At 35.0% G+C, this 16876-nt stretch overlaps 1 protein-coding gene across 4 annotated transcripts in view; it reads left to right on the plus strand.

Moving 5' to 3' along the window:
• BRINP3 (BMP/retinoic acid inducible neural specific 3) overlaps positions 1 to 16876 on the plus strand; it is a 393852-nt gene that overhangs the window by 212071 nt on the left and 164905 nt on the right. For all 4 annotated transcript variants that reach the window (XM_070501568.1, XM_070501567.1, XM_070501566.1 and 1 more), the window contains one exon: positions 2458 to 2648. In XM_070501568.1, coding sequence (XP_070357669.1) covers positions 2458 to 2648 — 191 coding nt within the window. The remainder of the gene's footprint in view (positions 1 to 2457; positions 2649 to 16876) is intronic.

A 16876-nucleotide genomic window follows, 5' to 3' on the forward strand; every position in this document is an offset into this window, starting at 1 on the left:
CGATTGCTGAATCAGTTATTGCTGATTATTGCCAAATTTCTCTCTCTAGTTATATCATTTTGCATTACCCCCAGTGATACATCAGAGGGCTTGTTTTCTTCCACTTTGCCAGCAGCTTTGCCAAAGTCATCAAAGTTTTGTATTTTTGGCAACTTTCCTAATTGCAAAGTTATATATCAGTTTTCTTGGTTTGTTTTCTTGCTGAGGAACATTAGCCCTGAGTAACATCTATGCCAACTTCCTCCACTTTATAAGTGGATCGTGGTCACAGCATGGCTGATGAGTGGCACAGGTCTGCACCCGGGATCCGAAACAGTGAACCTGGGCCACTGAAGTGGAGCGTGCTGAACTTAAGCATTAAGCTTCAGGGCCAGCCCCTCAGTATATTTTTAATTTGTGTTTCTCATACTATTTTAATCTGTATCTTCTGTATTTTCTGTTTTATGAAAAGTGTTGCCACTAAAGCAACTTTACAAGTTTTAGTCTTTAGCACTATATAGTGTTTTTCTTTTCCTCCTTTAATAATTTTCGGCCTGAATTCTGCAGTGTCTGTTATCAAGATTAACTTTGCTTTCTTTTTGTTTACAGTTACCAAAATATCCTTGCCATTTTGATTTTAACCTTACTTAATAAGATGCGTTTCCTGCTGTCCTAGTCCATTTGGGCTGCTAACAAAATACCACCGACTGGGTAGCTTACAAACAGCAAAAATTTATTGCTCATCATTCTGGAAGCTGGAAGTCCTAGAACAGGGCACTTGCATGGTTGGATCAGGGCCCTTTTCCGAGTGGCAGGCTTCTCCTTGTGTTTTCACATGGCGGAAGGAGCAAGGGATCTCTCTGGAGCCTCTTCCATAAAGCTCTAATTCCATTGATGAGGGTTCTGCTCTCATGACCAAGCACCTCCCAAAGGCCCCACATCATAATACCATCATTTTCAGAGGGTTAGGTTTTCAGCATATGAATTCAGTACTTGCATATGTCTTAGAGCTGCATTATGAGTCTTAGAATGTCATAGAACTGTTATTCTTTCTATACGGACGTATAGGATATTTGTCTGGGTACTCTCTCACGACTTGGCACACGGATGAATTTTTCTCAGATTCATTGGTTTTCTGAGATACATTCACTCAAATTTCCATACTTGTTGATCTTCTCTTTCTGGGGGTAAACAATTGTTGGGGATTTTTTGTTTCTTTCTTTCTATAGTAATTTATGTATATAATCCCTTGTCGATTTCAGATGTTCCCACACGAAAGCTGTTTCTCATGCACAGGACCTAATGCTTTTGATAATTTGACCCACTCATTCATATTTCTGAGAGATATTTTCTTTTTCTTCAGCTATTCTAGTTAGTTTACTTGATTTCCAGTATGTATGTTGGGGTCGAAATACAAACTGAGAATATGAGCTTTCAGAAATAACATTATTGACATCTTATTTCTGATTTCAGTAGACCCGGTCTCTTGCAAAGAAGTATGAGCTCTTACTTAAGATCGGATAGTCACCTAAGCTGTCATTTTAAAACTGGTATTATTTTAATTTGGAGAAGAAATGCAAACTATCTTTCTACTAGAAAATCTTATTTGGTATTTTATAAAACTGGCTTGTCAATTTGTAAGTGGGCATCACGCCACCTGAACAGATGGGTTCCTGAAAGAGGGGGAAAAGCACCAAGTCTGACAGTTATGTGCTAGATGAATATCCAAGAATACGTAAGTCTAAGGATGGCAAGTTCTTAATGTTGAACTTAACAGACATTGGTTTTTTTGTCAACATTTGAACATTGAAAACTGCCACTTAATTATAACATACTTTAAATTTTACCTTTGAGAATCCATTGTCAGGACCCAAAACTCCCATAGAGGTTAGAGATTTCCACAGGGCTTATTAATGCACAATATTTCAAAATAATACTATCTGTAGGAAACCTCCAAATTTAATACATATATATTTACATAACTATATATGAGTATATATGTTTTCTCTGTATTTCAAAGGTACAATTAAGCTGCTAATATTTAGTAACATACTTGATCATATTTTCATTTGCCATGCTGATCTGTGGTAAACATTTCTGAGTAAATACAATTTTATATTAGGTACCCCACATAAGTTCGTTTCGTATATTTTCTTATCTTAATTTGCTTTTGGGGCACATGAATGTCAGGTAAGCTAAACTGTATGAGAAAGTCAATAAAATCTGGAGAAATTGTTCCACAAAAACCAGCCACCCAACATTTATTAAATATTTTATTTATAGCCATCAATATCCCAGGTACTTTTCCGGGCACATGGGAAATATTCAAGAAAAATAAAAAAGTAAAACTCCTTGCCCTTCTGTTGTTTATTACTGTTTTGTTTCATTACGTCTGTAATTGAGGATTCCTCACTTGCAGATAATTGAAAAATTGATTTGAAGTGGAAACTGGAATAACATAAAATATTATTAATGCAGGAGAGGAGTCACTCACAATCTTTGTGGACAAGCGGAAGCTGAGCAAGCGATCTGAAGGAAGTGACTCCAGCACCAACAGCTCTTCGGTTACTCTGGAGACGCTCCATCAACTAGCCGCTTCCTATTTCATTGACAGGGACAGCACCCTTCGGAGACTCCACCACATTCAAATTGCATCCACCGCCATAAAGGTAGGAACAAGTTTACCCTAAAATTAGGTCATACCATTATGTTTTCTATCTCTAAGATCCATTTCTCTATATTTTCATGTCTCACTGATTTAAACAATTGTGTTCTAAAAAATATTTTAACATTTCCTTTTTCTTTGAGCTTTGTAGTATATTTAGCATGAAATTGTACGTATTTTGATGTAACTTTTTTAACTTGACAATCGGGTCAAGATTTTTCATGTCTGAATGCTAACTGAAATGCACTTGAATAGTGTAAGTTTATCCTGAGATACACAGACTCCTTCACAAAGTGTGCACTGATAAATCTTTATTTTAATAACATTGATTTTTTTGCTAAATCTTATGCAATTAAAAACATTATCCTGATTAAAGGCTTCATTAGCTTCAAAGTAGTCAAGGACATAAAAATCATTAGGTCTTGGTTTAAGGAATATTTACCCCCAATATTTTTAAGATACAATTAACAAGTACAAATATTTGGTTATAAGTTACTAGAAGTAAAAATACACCATAACCCAGAATTCATGGATAAACTCTGCGTGTTCACTAAAATCCTTTGCCTCTGAATATGCTAAGAGAGAAAAAGAGAAAAACTGAGGGACTTTACGGAAACTGAGAGAAAGAGAAAGAGAGAAGGAAGGTATCTTTAATTTCAAAAGAAAGAAAGAGGACAGGAGAGAGAGAGACAGAGAGAGAGAAGCTGTGGTTTCCAAAACAATAGATTTTTTGACATATTCCTCTGGCAGTTTAGGTCAACGCGCACTGTATTTGGCCAATGGCCATTGCAAAACTAATAGACCAATGAGTTGGCACAGTGTGACAGTGTGATCCTGGACTAAGTTAACCAGAGCAAAATAAAATGTAAAGAACATTTCTCTGTGTTTCCACTGTAACATTTCATAGTTAATGTAAAATGCGATCATTAAATATGTCATTTTATTGCTTTATAAGATTAAAATTAATGTATTTTTTTCACTTAATTGACAAATTAATATTTCACTATTTGGGGAATGCTAGGAAAAATTATCCCAATATATATCTTTTGTGCAAGATGTACAAGAGAGAGAAAAAAAGTGATATAGAAATAGTTTTAGCTTAGGGGTTACCCAAACAATACCAACCATCTTCAGTGTTGCTGGTAGATGAAACTGGGCAAAAAGACTTCTGTAAGTATAAACCACACAATTATCATGAGTCTACTTCTGACTGTAGGACTTGCATTATATTGAGTAACCAAGTATATAAATAGTATTTATGCAGTATAGATAAAAATGTAGCCAGCATGAGTGCAGATGTTTTAGTTAACTTAAAAATATTGTAAGGTAGGATATTGTTAGAGATAGTTAGCTTGAGATTGTTGAGGAGAAATAGACTTTTTCAGAAATCAATTTCAATGATATACACCGTAACTTGAAGTGTATTTTCTAATAGAAGACATCATTGCTGTAAGTGTGTTTATTATATGGCTATTGATTTTTTTCTCAGTACCAAGTAGAATTATACAATGGAGTTTTTTATACTCATGGTAAGAAATATTCATTCACAGTTCATGGGCAAACTTAATGGATATTTGAAGCTACTCTCTTCTCCCACAAGAGAAGTATGTATCACAAAACATCCACGTTTTAATGGTGCAGACTGTTGTACACAGGTATTGTTCTTAGATCCCTGTGGTACAACTGGGAACGGTAAGGCTTCATGAAGCTTATCCTCTAGCTGTGTGGTAGAAATGAGCTCCAAAGAAGTGACTTGAGTGAGTAGTCTAAGAGCACCCCTGGGGAAGAGGAAAGAGCAATCTGGAATGTGGGAGCGTTGACAGCCTCATCTTGAAAGGCACCAGGAAATACTCATTATCTGTTAACCATGGAAAGGTGTTCCAGAGCACATGACGGGAATATTTTAAAGTGTAGAACGGTTGGGGATGGAAAGGAGAAGTGGGGCTTTCGATCAGGGAGAGGAAACAGAAAACAGTATGGGAATGATACAGCGATGGATTGTAAAGAGAAGTACACACACCTCATGCTGTAACTGAGGGAAAAAAAGGAAATGAGGTATGTGCCCTCCCCAACAATGTAGGTAAGAATATAGCCACAGAAGTACTTAGGGAGTACAAGAGTGAGGTAGCGGGGAATGGGGAAGATGGGAGGACTATCAGACCTTCAGGATTTCATTTAGGACTGAATGGAGTTCTCTTCTGGGGTAGTTGTAATGTTAAGTGGCTGGTGATTCTCTAGCCCAGGGTCAACTGCAGTCTGGATTATTGTGAAAGCTCCAGGGAAATGTTCTGTGCTGAAGCGTGTGGTGTCCACGCGCACTGGAGCCGGTCTACAGGCTCCTTGAATTACCTGCGCGCTTTTATGCGCCTGTGCATCTTCTGGGAAGCGTATCCTTTATTTTCGCTAGTTATCAGATGTGTCCCTCCACAGCGAAAAGGGGTCTCTCTTCAATTATAACATCATAATTGCTTAGATGTAAGTTAACAGGGTAAGAGGGACTGACGGGGTGGGTGTGGGAGTGTGTGTAGGCAGAATCAAGGGCATTCAACTACTGAGATCCTTTATACTTGAATAAATAATTCAGTGCAAAGTGCTTTTCTACTATATTTGAAATCAAGAGCTTAACTCTAGTAAATCCTTAGATGTTCAATACATTATTTTTATATTTTAAAGATCCAAACTGAGAATAGGAAGATCCACAACGTCTTTGATTTGTGTTTTAAGTGCCGTGTAGTAGGCATTTAATTTCTTGAACAAATGTTTCATGAAGTTGTCCCTGGATTTACAGAATTTAGGAGACGTTCTTGATAAAAAACAAAGTCAAGTGAGATCGTTATCAGATAACAGCAAAAATATAATTAAATCTGTAAAATCAAGCCTGCTTTTTATCATGATAATTCTTGCAAAAACACAAAAGAGTTGGACAAATAATGTTAATTATGAGCCAGTTTCTAGAAAATGGAAGAACAATTTGTTGTTTTTATCTCTTATAACTATGAATGTTAGTGTCGACTGCAGCTCATTAACACATCTGTCAATATAAAAATGAACTGCTCACATGCCCATGTAGCTTAATTGACTGCTATGCTATTCCAATTAATGGCATTCATATCAAATATTATTTCTCAATATTATTTTTAGTGCAATAATATGCCAAGCATAATGTCTAGAATTGACCATTATTTTCAGAAAATTCAATTCAATTGACGCAAGTTATCTAAAAGATCAATCTAATACATTCTTTAGGTTTATTTTTAAATAGTCTAATAAACTTTAATATTATGTGATTGACAATGTTGTGAAAATCAAAATATATTACACATTTTAGGGAAAATTTAATCTATCACCAGATGTGAAATGTGAATGTTTGAAAATTTCCTTCATGCTTTGTTTTAAAATCAGATTACATGTAGTGAGTAAAATTAAATGTTTTTTATCAAACACTGTGAAAAAATTTAAAAGAGCTAAGTTATTATTGTTTTCCTAAAATAAATAGTGATATATTTACTGTATTTCTGGCATTTTTCTGATATATAAAAATACCAGATAGATTTTTAAAATTATAATGTTTAGAATTTTTTCCAACAAATTTAGGAAAAAGCAGAAAAATTACATTAAACTTAAAGGTCAATATTCCAGCTAAAAACGCCATCTTCAAATAATATTTCAGGGCTGCATTTAAAAGTGTTTCAGGTGATGTTAAAAAGATGCTGCACAACTTTAGATCAACATTTCTGAGATTATGTAAATACGTTATATTAAAAATTTAAAAGCTATTTATAAAAATTAGACCTGATAAAAATTTTCCAAGAAACATTTTTACATGTAAATTATTCACTGTTTCAGAATAAAATCAGTAAAACCTCTCAATTATTTTTATTTTACTTCTATGTGTTAATGAATAACTTACTTTAAGAAGAGCCAAGATAAGAAAATTGGCATGTAAACCGTTCATAATAATTAGAGGTTTGACTTCATATATTAGTTTCATTTTCAGGAAGGATTCTCTTTTAAACAGCAAACTCTCTTAGGGTTTTCAAAGAATATTTTTTTACTCACACACAAATTTAAATGTCCAATTACTTAGTACAAGTTGTACATTTAACTTAGTATGTTTAATAAGTTGGACAATTTTAATCGAACTGACCAAAAATTTACCTGAATTTTATCATGTAAACATATGTACCTGCCCCTAATTTTTTTAGCATAAAGAAATTACATATCAATCCAGAACAATTAGTACATGAAAATTTAGCATCATTATTAAATTCATAAAGCAAAAATTTCCAGAATAATTAAGAATCATATTATTTAATATTCTGAACTTTCATATTCTTGATAATAAGTTTTCAGTTTGTGTTATGGATATTTATTTCCTTATGTTGTGCTTTCTCTTCCTTTGGTAAACGGTCCTAATTTGCTGGATGGCAAAAGCAAAATCCGTTTTTATTTTTTATTTTTTAGTCAAAATAGCTTATACATAGTGGCTAACAAATGGCAAATTAGTAAAATAAAGTTAAACTTTACTATATAGATTAAATCTTGACTATACAAATCAGGAGAAAATTAAAAACATCAATTTGTGATATTTTTCAGCATCTGTTTTATTCCACTCTTCTTTTTCTGATTTAAGGGGTTGTTTCCTGTAACAGAAGCTATATCCTTTGAGTACTTCATATTTTATTGTTTTCTGCTCCCTCAGATTTCAACTGTCATTCTGTCTTCAAAGAAAACGCATCTTGCATTTATCTTTCTTGTGATAAATTATTTATATTTATTTTCTGTAGTATGAGTACTGAGTAAATTATTATCTTTTCTCTTTACAAAGAATATTTGAAACACAAATGTCTGAAAAAAATAAAATCAAGCACAGTAAATAATATTAAATAAAATTAAAAATCTCTGAATAGACAGACATCTGCTCTAACCAAGATGGAGTCACAGGGAGTGGATTCACCTTCTCACCTGAGAATCAAAAGAAAAAGATAAGAAATATAAAAACAATGGTTTTCACTGAACAATAGACAATGAAGGACAGTGATCCTTGAGAGATGTTGGGAAACAGCTGAGGTAAGCACTGTGATTGGTACAGGTTATTGTCTTGAAAGAGTTTCTAGGATATGGTGCAGCCAGAGAAAAGTCCAGGCAGAGACCAAAAGGTTCCATAAGTTGAAGAGAGAGCTCAGAGTTTAGTGAGACAGGTGTTTCTAGTTTGTTTAGAATACCAAAGAAGAGAAAGCTATATAGAGAGAGCATCCCAGAGAACTTCCCTCGAGTATTTCAGAGTCCTGTTCAGTGGATATATATGAGGAAGTTACCTGACGTCAGGGACGAAACCACATTATAGGATTAGAGAACAGTGTCTAGCAGTCACACAGGACTTAGGAAAGTGTTTCCATAAGCCAGAATGGAAACACTAATAATTCCTGGATAGAATACATGCGAAGGTCATGCCTCAGTGGTGAAGAATAATTAGCCTTAGACTGAGTTCTTCTCTGGACCTACCTATCAAATTATAAAACCAAGATCAAAAAGAATCAAACTATTTCCAAGAACTGCATCTCAGAACAAAGCTCAAGAATACAAAAAAGCACATCCCACATCCCACAAAGTAAGAGTCACAATGGTAAACAGTCAATATTACCAGGCAATGAAGAAGGAAGAAAACACAAACCATAATGAAGAGAACATTCAGCCAATTAAAACTGACTCAGAATGAAAACAGACGTTAGAATTAACAGACAAGAACACTAAAATGGTTATTCTACCTGTATTCCATATTCTCTAAAATATAAGTAGAGACATGAGGTATAAAAAAGGTTCAGAGCAAAGTTACTGAGATGAAGACTGTAATGTTTCACAGAAAAAATATACTAGATAAGATTCAAGGCCTACAACGTGGCACTGGAAAAGATCAGTCAAATTGAGACATAGATATATGAATTATCTAAAATGAAACACAGGAAAAAAAAAAAAAAAGCAGAAAACAAGGAGCAGTGAGCTTTGGGACAACTTCATGCAGCCATAAATATGTGTAAATAGAATCCCCAAAGGAGGATGGGGATGGGGGGAGCATGTATTAGATACCTATTTCCGTACAACATTATTGTCATGAATTTAGACGCATAAAATAAAACACATTATTATATGTTAGGTTTTTGAGAGGAGTCAAAAGTCCAGGCATCGCTCAGATAGTTTCTCCAATCAGAGTGTCCACAAGAGCTGGATTTTCGCTTGACTTTCAACTTGGGAAGGATCCATTTCCAGGCTTACGTGGTTGTTGGTAGCATTCAGTTCATTGCCAGTGTGAGGGTCCCAGTTTCTTGCTGGCTATTGGTGGAAGGTGACCCTCAATTCTTTGCCAGTGGCCCTCTCCATATGACAGCTTACAACATGTTAATTACTTTCTTCAACTTCAGCAATGAAGAGAGTTCTCAAAAGACATTACAATCTTATATAATGTAATTATGGACATGAAATCACATAATCACATGCATTCAATCCCTTTTGACATATTCAGTGGTTAGAAACGAGTCACAGGTCCTACCTACACTCAACGGGAGAGGATTGTAGAAGAATGTGCATAAAGAAGAGGTCATGGGGGCCACCATAGAATCTCTCTGCCACAAACAAAACAAAAACATTTGGAGAGTTAATGGCCAAACAATTTCTGAAATTGATGAGGATTTAAAACCCACAGATCCATGAAACAACAAATACCATGCATGAGAAACATCAAAAAAATTACACCAAGACATTTCATAATTCAACTGCTTAAAACCAATATTAAAGAGAATATCTTAATTTTCATTAACTATCAAAGAACTCCTTACCTGGATAAAAGCCATCTCTACCCATATATAATGCTGACTAAGACTTTAAGGGCTTAGATATGAGTTAATGAAGTATGGGGGTCAGGGAGAAAAAAAGAGCCATATTAGGTACAGAGGAACAAAGCGAAGGATGACTAGAGATTTTTTTAAAACAATGCAAGTGCGATAACAATGGAGGTGAGATTTTTTAAATATTAAAAAATTCTGCAACCTAGAGTTCATTTTCTAGCAAAAATGTCTCAAAAACAAAGGAAAATATATTTGCAGATATCTGAAACCTACAAGACTCCCACCAGCAGACCTGAACTAAAGAAATGATATAAGAAGTCTTTCAGGCAAGAAAGAAAATGATGCCAGTCAGAAAAATGAATCTATACAAAGAAATAAAGAGAAGTTGAAAGAGTACTAAAGTGGGTAATTATATCTTTTATTATTATTATTTAAGTCTCTTTAAAAGAGAATCAATTCTTTAAACAAAACTACAATCAATGTACTGTGAGGGTTTTAGCATATGTAGAAATAAACAGTATGCCAACAACAGCATAAAGCTCAGGAAAGGAGAAACAGAAGTATATACTTGTAAGGCTCTTGTATATCAATGAAATGGTATAATATGATTTGAAGGTAGACTGATAAGATAAAGATGTATACTATGCACATTAAAGCAATCATTAAAATAGCAAAATAAAGAGTTATAGCTGATATGACCAAAAAGATGATATAATAGAATTATTTTAAAAATTAATCCAAAGTCAGAAAAATAAGAAAAAGGGAAGAAAGAATATATGGGAAAATAGAAAACAAATATCAGGTAGATGGACTGAACTCTAACTCTATAGGTAATCACATTAAATATAAAGAATCTAAAAGGCACATTGTCACATTGGGCTTAAAAAAAAGCAAGATCTAAGATATAATTAGATCTTGCCTCAAGAAAATTTATAAATCTTGCCTCAAGAAAATCACTTGCAATTTGAAAAATAGGTTTAAAGTAAAAGAATGGGAGTAGATATACTGTGCTACTGTACTACTGGCATGGCTGTTTTAATATAAGAAAAATATGTTTCAAAAAGAATATTACCAGGGACAGTATTTCATAATGATAAGCTAGTCAATTAATCCAGAGGAAATAATAATTCTAAACATTTATACCCCCAGTAGTAGAGGTTCAAAATACGTGAAGCAAAATTATAGGAGGGAAAAAAGTAGTGAGAAATTCATAATTATAGTTAGAGATTTTAGCAACTTTCTCTAGTAGTAGTAGATTGAAACAACACTATCATTCAAGACTTGCAAAGTATGTATTAATCATGGAAAGACATCTAGACAATCCTCAAATATTTAAAAACTAAGTAACACACTTCTAAATAACCCATGACTCAGAGAAGAAATCAAAAAGAGTATGAGAAATTATTTTGGACCTAATGGAATAATGAAAATACAACATATCAAAATCTGTCAGATATTGGTAAAGCAATGCTTGGGGAAAATTTGCAGCAAATGATGTTTTATTAGGGGAAAAAAGTGACAAACCAATAACTAAAGAGTCCCCCTTAAAAAACTATAGATAAAGATGAATGATGAAACCCAAAGTAATCAGAAGAAAGAAAAAAAATCAAAATGGAAGTCAATAAAATAGAAAACAGAAAAACAATAGAGAAAAAAAAATGAAACCAAAAGCTGTGGGTTTTTTGTGGGTTCTTTTAGTGTATCAGTAAAACTGATAAGTATATAGCCAGAATTATCAGGAGACAAAATAGTGAATAGACAAATTACCAAAATCAGGAATGAGAGAGGTAACATCGCTATAAATTACAGAGATATCCAAATGTTAATCAAGACATACCATGAACAAGTTTGTGACTATAAATTTAGAAACCAGTGAACACATTCCTTGAAAGACACAAATTTCCAAAGCTCACCCAAAAGTAAATAACCTGAATAGTTCTAAATTTATTAGGCAAATTAATGTTCAGTTAAAAATGTTTCCTGGGGCCAGCCCCGTGGCCGAGTAGTTAAGTTTGCACGCTCCAATTCGGTGGCCCAGGATTTCTCTGGTTCTGATCCTGGACATGGCACCTCTGATCAAGCCATGCTGAGGCGACATCCCACATGTCACAACTAGAAGGACCCGTGACCAAAATATGCAAGTATATATTGGAGGGATTTGGGGAGGAAAAGCAGAAAAAGAAAAGATGTTTCCTGCAAAGAAAACTCCTGGCCAAGATGGCTTTACTATTGAATTCTAACAAAAATTTTAAGGTATAAATAATAAGAATCTACACAAACTCTTCCAGAATGTTCAAGAGAGCTGAAAAATGCCCAAACCATTCTTTAAATCCAGCATTACTCTGCTATCAAAACCACACACAAATGGAATAGAAATAAAACTACTGATAACTCTCATTAATATAGATGCAAATATTCTTTTTTTTTTTTTTAAAGATTTTATTTTTTCCTTTTTCTCCCCAAAGCCCCCCGGTACATAGTTGTGTATTCTTCGTTGTGGGTTCTTCTAGTTGTGGCATGTGGGACGCTGCCTCAGCGTGGTCCGATGAGCAGTGCCATGTCCGCGCCCAGGATTCGAACTAACGAAACACTGGGCCGCCTGCAGCGGAGCGCGCGAACTTAACCACTCGGCCACGGGGCCAGCCCCTAGATGCAAATATTCTTAACAAACTTTAAGCAGTTTGAGCCCAACAATACATCAAAGGGATTACACATCATGTCTACTTGGGATTTATCCCAGAAATTAAAGTTTAGTAACATTAAAAAATCAACCAATGTAATTTATTATATCAACAAAGCAAATATAGATACAGATGATAGATAGACATAGATAGATAAATAAAAAGATAGACAGAAAGAATCTTCTCAAGAGATGCAGAAAATTCTTTAGGAAAAATTCTGAGATGTTTCTGATAAAAGAAAAAAAACAGTTTCAGCAAACTAGAAAGAGGAAGGAACGTCCTCAGCTTGCTAAAGTGTATTTGAAAAACCTATAGCTAACATCATTCTCATTGGTGAAATAGCAAATGCGTTCTCCTTAATTTCAGGAACAAGACAAGGATTTCTGCTATCACGACTTTTATTGTGCTAGAACAGTACTAAACATTCCAGTAGTAAACATTGTTCTATGGGTTCTAGCCAGTGCAGTAAAGTAATAAAAAGAAATCAAGCATTCCGATTTGAAAGAAAGAAATACAACTCTCCTTATTCACAGAAGACGTGAGTGTCTGTAGAAAATCCAATGGAAACTTTTTAAAAGGTACAAGGAATGAAAAGGAGATTTATCAGTTGCAGGATAGAAGATTAATTTATAAAACCAGGTGTATTTCTATATACTAGCAATAGATAATCAGAAGTTGAAATTAAAATGGATACCATTTATTAGTATTTGATATTTAAAGTATTAGTGATAAATTTGACAAAAGCCCTGTATACCGAAACCACAAAAATTACTTAAAATAAAATTGTTAATAATCATTTTAACATTTTCATTATTCTACTTTAAATAAACATGTACAAAATATGTGTACCCATCCATGTATGTATATACCATCCATCAGTCTGTCATCTCTCTCTCTAACATGCTATTGTCTTCTGACCTCCATTTCTTTCTGATGAGTAGTTCGCCATCATTACTGTAATTTCTCTCTTGAATGTAATGCTTCACTTCCCCTGGCCGATTTTAAGATTTTCTCTTTATTTTGGACTTTCGGAAGATTGACTGCAATATGCCTTGGTGTGGTTTTCTTCCTATTCATATTTCTGGAACTTTTCTGGGACTCTGATGACAGACTCTTTGATATCGTCCTTAAAATCGTGTCCTATCTGTTTCGCATTGCTGCTCTTTTTCTATATGCTTTACAGTGTGATTAATTTCTAATGATTTTAGTTCATTCACTTTTCTTCCTTATTTGTCCAGTCTAATGTAAAGCCAGTCAAATAAGTTCTTCATTTATGATATAATAGTTTTCATTTCTACCATTTATATTTTTTATTTTGTATAGTTTCTCTTTTCTGAAATTTCCTATTTGTTTGTGCATATTGTCTAACATTTCTACTAGGTATTTTAACATAGATGTTATCATTATATTAAAATTCCTGTCTGGTGATTTCACCCTCTTATTCATATCTGAGTCTGCTTCCGTTGACTATTTCCTGTGTTGCTCATTGGATTCATTGAGATCTCATTGTTATTGCCAAGCATTCTGTGTAAAAGAAAAATGAAAACGCAAAACCAACACCAAACCCAGAAAAAAAGACACTGAAGTAAATAATATTTCTTCTGAAAATAAGCATACCTCTTTCTCTATTAGGCTTCTGTTATGTGTGACTGAGTCAATCTAATGTGGAATTGAGGCAGACCTGTGCTTTCTTGAAAATTTAACTTCATTTATTGACTTCTGGCTTAAAATAGTTTGACGGCAGCATCAGTACTTTTCTTTAAAAGGACTTAGAATCTGGCAAAGAGTGAGATTCACATTGCCACATCCTTTACAACCCACCTGCCTACTTTCTGAATCATGGGAAACCTCTTTCTGCTTAAAGGTTTGGCTACCAATCTCTCGGGATCCTGTAGAATGATCTTTGCTTTCCGGTCTTGTCCTGGCTTTCTACACATCGGAAGATCACTTTCCTCCTTGCTGCTTTGTCGCTTGAACTTGGAAGGTCGATGCCTGGTACCCGGAGAAAGCCTGCAATGCCACAGTGGTGTCGCACAGTTCTTCCCACTTTGTGCGAGTTGTGTCCTGTACTTGGTGCCTTGGAGGGTTGCTCTCAGTTCTGTTGCACAGCTGAAACGTGTGGTTGCCACAGCCTTGTACTTGGGGGAAGCCCACGTGCTTCAGAGAGTATTGCTCTCAGCTCTGCTGCTTTGCATCTAGCCTCCCATGTCCTATCCATGTACTCACTGGAGGCCCATGGCTGCAATTCACTGAGTGGCTGTGTACTCACTTTGGGGCTTCCAGGTATTTTAATCCATCGTATCAGCACAAACACACCCATTACTCATTCCTTCCAGTTTCTGTTTGCAGTATAAATGGTAGATTTATCTTCTTCCCTCTCTGCCAGGGATGAAAGCAGCCCTGTGTCCCCTTCCTCCCAGAAAGAGCTAATCATTTTCCGGATTTTTAGTTCATTTACGGCATCTACTGTTCTCTTACAATGAAACAAAAAAAAACCTTGAATTTGAGTTTATCTGAGTTCCTTTCATCGTTAGGGTGAGAATGATGATCTCTTGTGATATTCTACATCCTAATTAGAATTGGAAGTCCTTGCTTTCAGCCTCTGCTGTTTCATTCCTATTCCTCTCTATCCCATGGTAACTGTATACATCAGTTCAAAACACTATATTGAATTACTTTAGCTTCTTTTCTCATATAAGATCATAGAGAATTCCTGGAGATATTAAGCCACATCCGATTTTTATTTTATACTCCATTACGTTTCTTGCATTGCTTCCTGTTGAAGTGCATAGGCTCCAATATTATGCATCTTTTTTCCCCCTTAGAGATTTTAGAACCAGTTAAAAACTACTTGGAGAAATCACCAAAATTGAAGTTAAAATATAAGTCCTATTTCAAGACAGCATGCAGAAGTGTTGTCACAACAGGCTTCAAAACAGTTTTACCCCAGTTAAACTTAAATAACTAGCTCTTTCTTATGGGCAGAGCCTGCTCCCATAAGCATAACCCATGAAGAAGTAGACAATATTATACCTACACTGATGGATCTATCCAAGTGGTATTCAGCAGGAGCAGAGTGGAACATATGTAATCTCATCCTTTACTATGACTAATCAGGTATTCCTTTATCTTTATTGGAAGGTATTGAATGTGGGAGGGAGTTGGCCTAAGAGAGGGCATCAGGGTTCCCCTAGCAAAATTCTTGTCAAGGGAACATTGGGCAAAGTTAACTACAGTTTCTCCTCTAGTAACATCCAAGATAGCTTCCTTAGATTGAATATGACCAGTGCCTCAAGATTTTCAAAGTAACCCTCTGTATATTGTGACCAGTGTTTTTTCCTTTTTAAAGGTATACTTTTCTTTTTGGTGAGGAAGATTGGCCCTGAGCTAACATCTGTTGCCAATCTTCCTCTTGGGTGTGTGTGTTTTCTTTTTCTCGCCAAAGCCCCAGTTCATAGTTGTATATCGTAGTTGTAAGTCCTTCTAGCTCTTCTATGTGGCATGCCACCACAGCATGGCTTGATGAGTGGTGTGTAGGTCTGCACTCAGGATCTGAATCTGCGAACTCCAGGTTGCTGAAACAGAGCACATGAACTTAACCACTGCACCACTGGGCCAACTCCTATTGTTCTTATTATATTCCTATCTAAATAAGTCTAGTTTATTGCCTAGTACATTATCTGCCTAATGAAAACCAATTCGATAACATTTTTAAAAACATAATAACTGTTGATCACACACCCTGCCTTCAACCGGGAAAACAAAGCTCTTTTGATTTTGTTTTGTTTTGTTTCAATAGAGCTACCAATATTAGATCACTAAATTAATGCAAATCTTTGCTTGTCATTTAACCTTTGTTTAGAGATTGGAGGCAAAACTCAATAGCATTGTGTCAGGGGTCAGGCCTTTCTACAAGAACTCTGAGCTGCTTAGTAGAAACAATGATCTGGAACAATGACTCTCACAAGCTACGCTTTAAATCAATAAACTCTTGAACTCTATTTCTTCCCACAAATCAATTAAACTTGTGGTTTCCAAAGGAGTATAGAAAAAGAAAACGTCGAGTGGTAGCACCAGTAAAGGGTTCTCCTGTTTCACTAAGCCCATGATGGCTGCCCACCAGTCATGTTTCGACTCGTCCTTCTGGCAGATATGAGCAGGAAAACTAAAGATAGGTCTCAAACCAACTAGAGGATGCACATATTTGAGCTTCCTTCATGCCCTGCCTCCTACTCTAACTCTACATTGTTGTGTTTGTGTGTGTGTAATGACTGGCAGTATTTGTTAAGAGAGCTCTGAAATCTTAACTGAGACTCTTTCAAATTCCAGTTTCCCCACAATCAGTCAAGCCAATCTGACTTACAAAACTCAAACTGCCCAAAAGTATGGAAGTAAAAATCAAGGTGCCTATATGAATATTACTGAAAAAAATTAAAATACATTTTAAAAATATAGTATAAAGGAAAAAATAGAAAATGTTTCATAAGACTAGTTCAAATATTTGGTTCATAACATCAGAAGAACTTTGATTCATTTCTTACATATTTTTGTTTTTCAAAGAGGACATGAATGAATGATATTACAAATAGGGTCACATTCGGGAAATAGAGGTTATAACTTTTCCTCGACATTTTTCGCAATTTAGTGTGTTACACTGAAAACATACAACTGCATTATACTACCATGTGGTGTGATCTTATGTAAACTGA

The sequence above is a fragment of the Equus asinus genome, chromosome 30 (genome assembly GCF_041296235.1).
Source record: "Equus asinus isolate D_3611 breed Donkey chromosome 30, EquAss-T2T_v2, whole genome shotgun sequence".
NCBI lineage: Eukaryota > Metazoa > Chordata > Mammalia > Perissodactyla > Equidae > Equus > Equus asinus.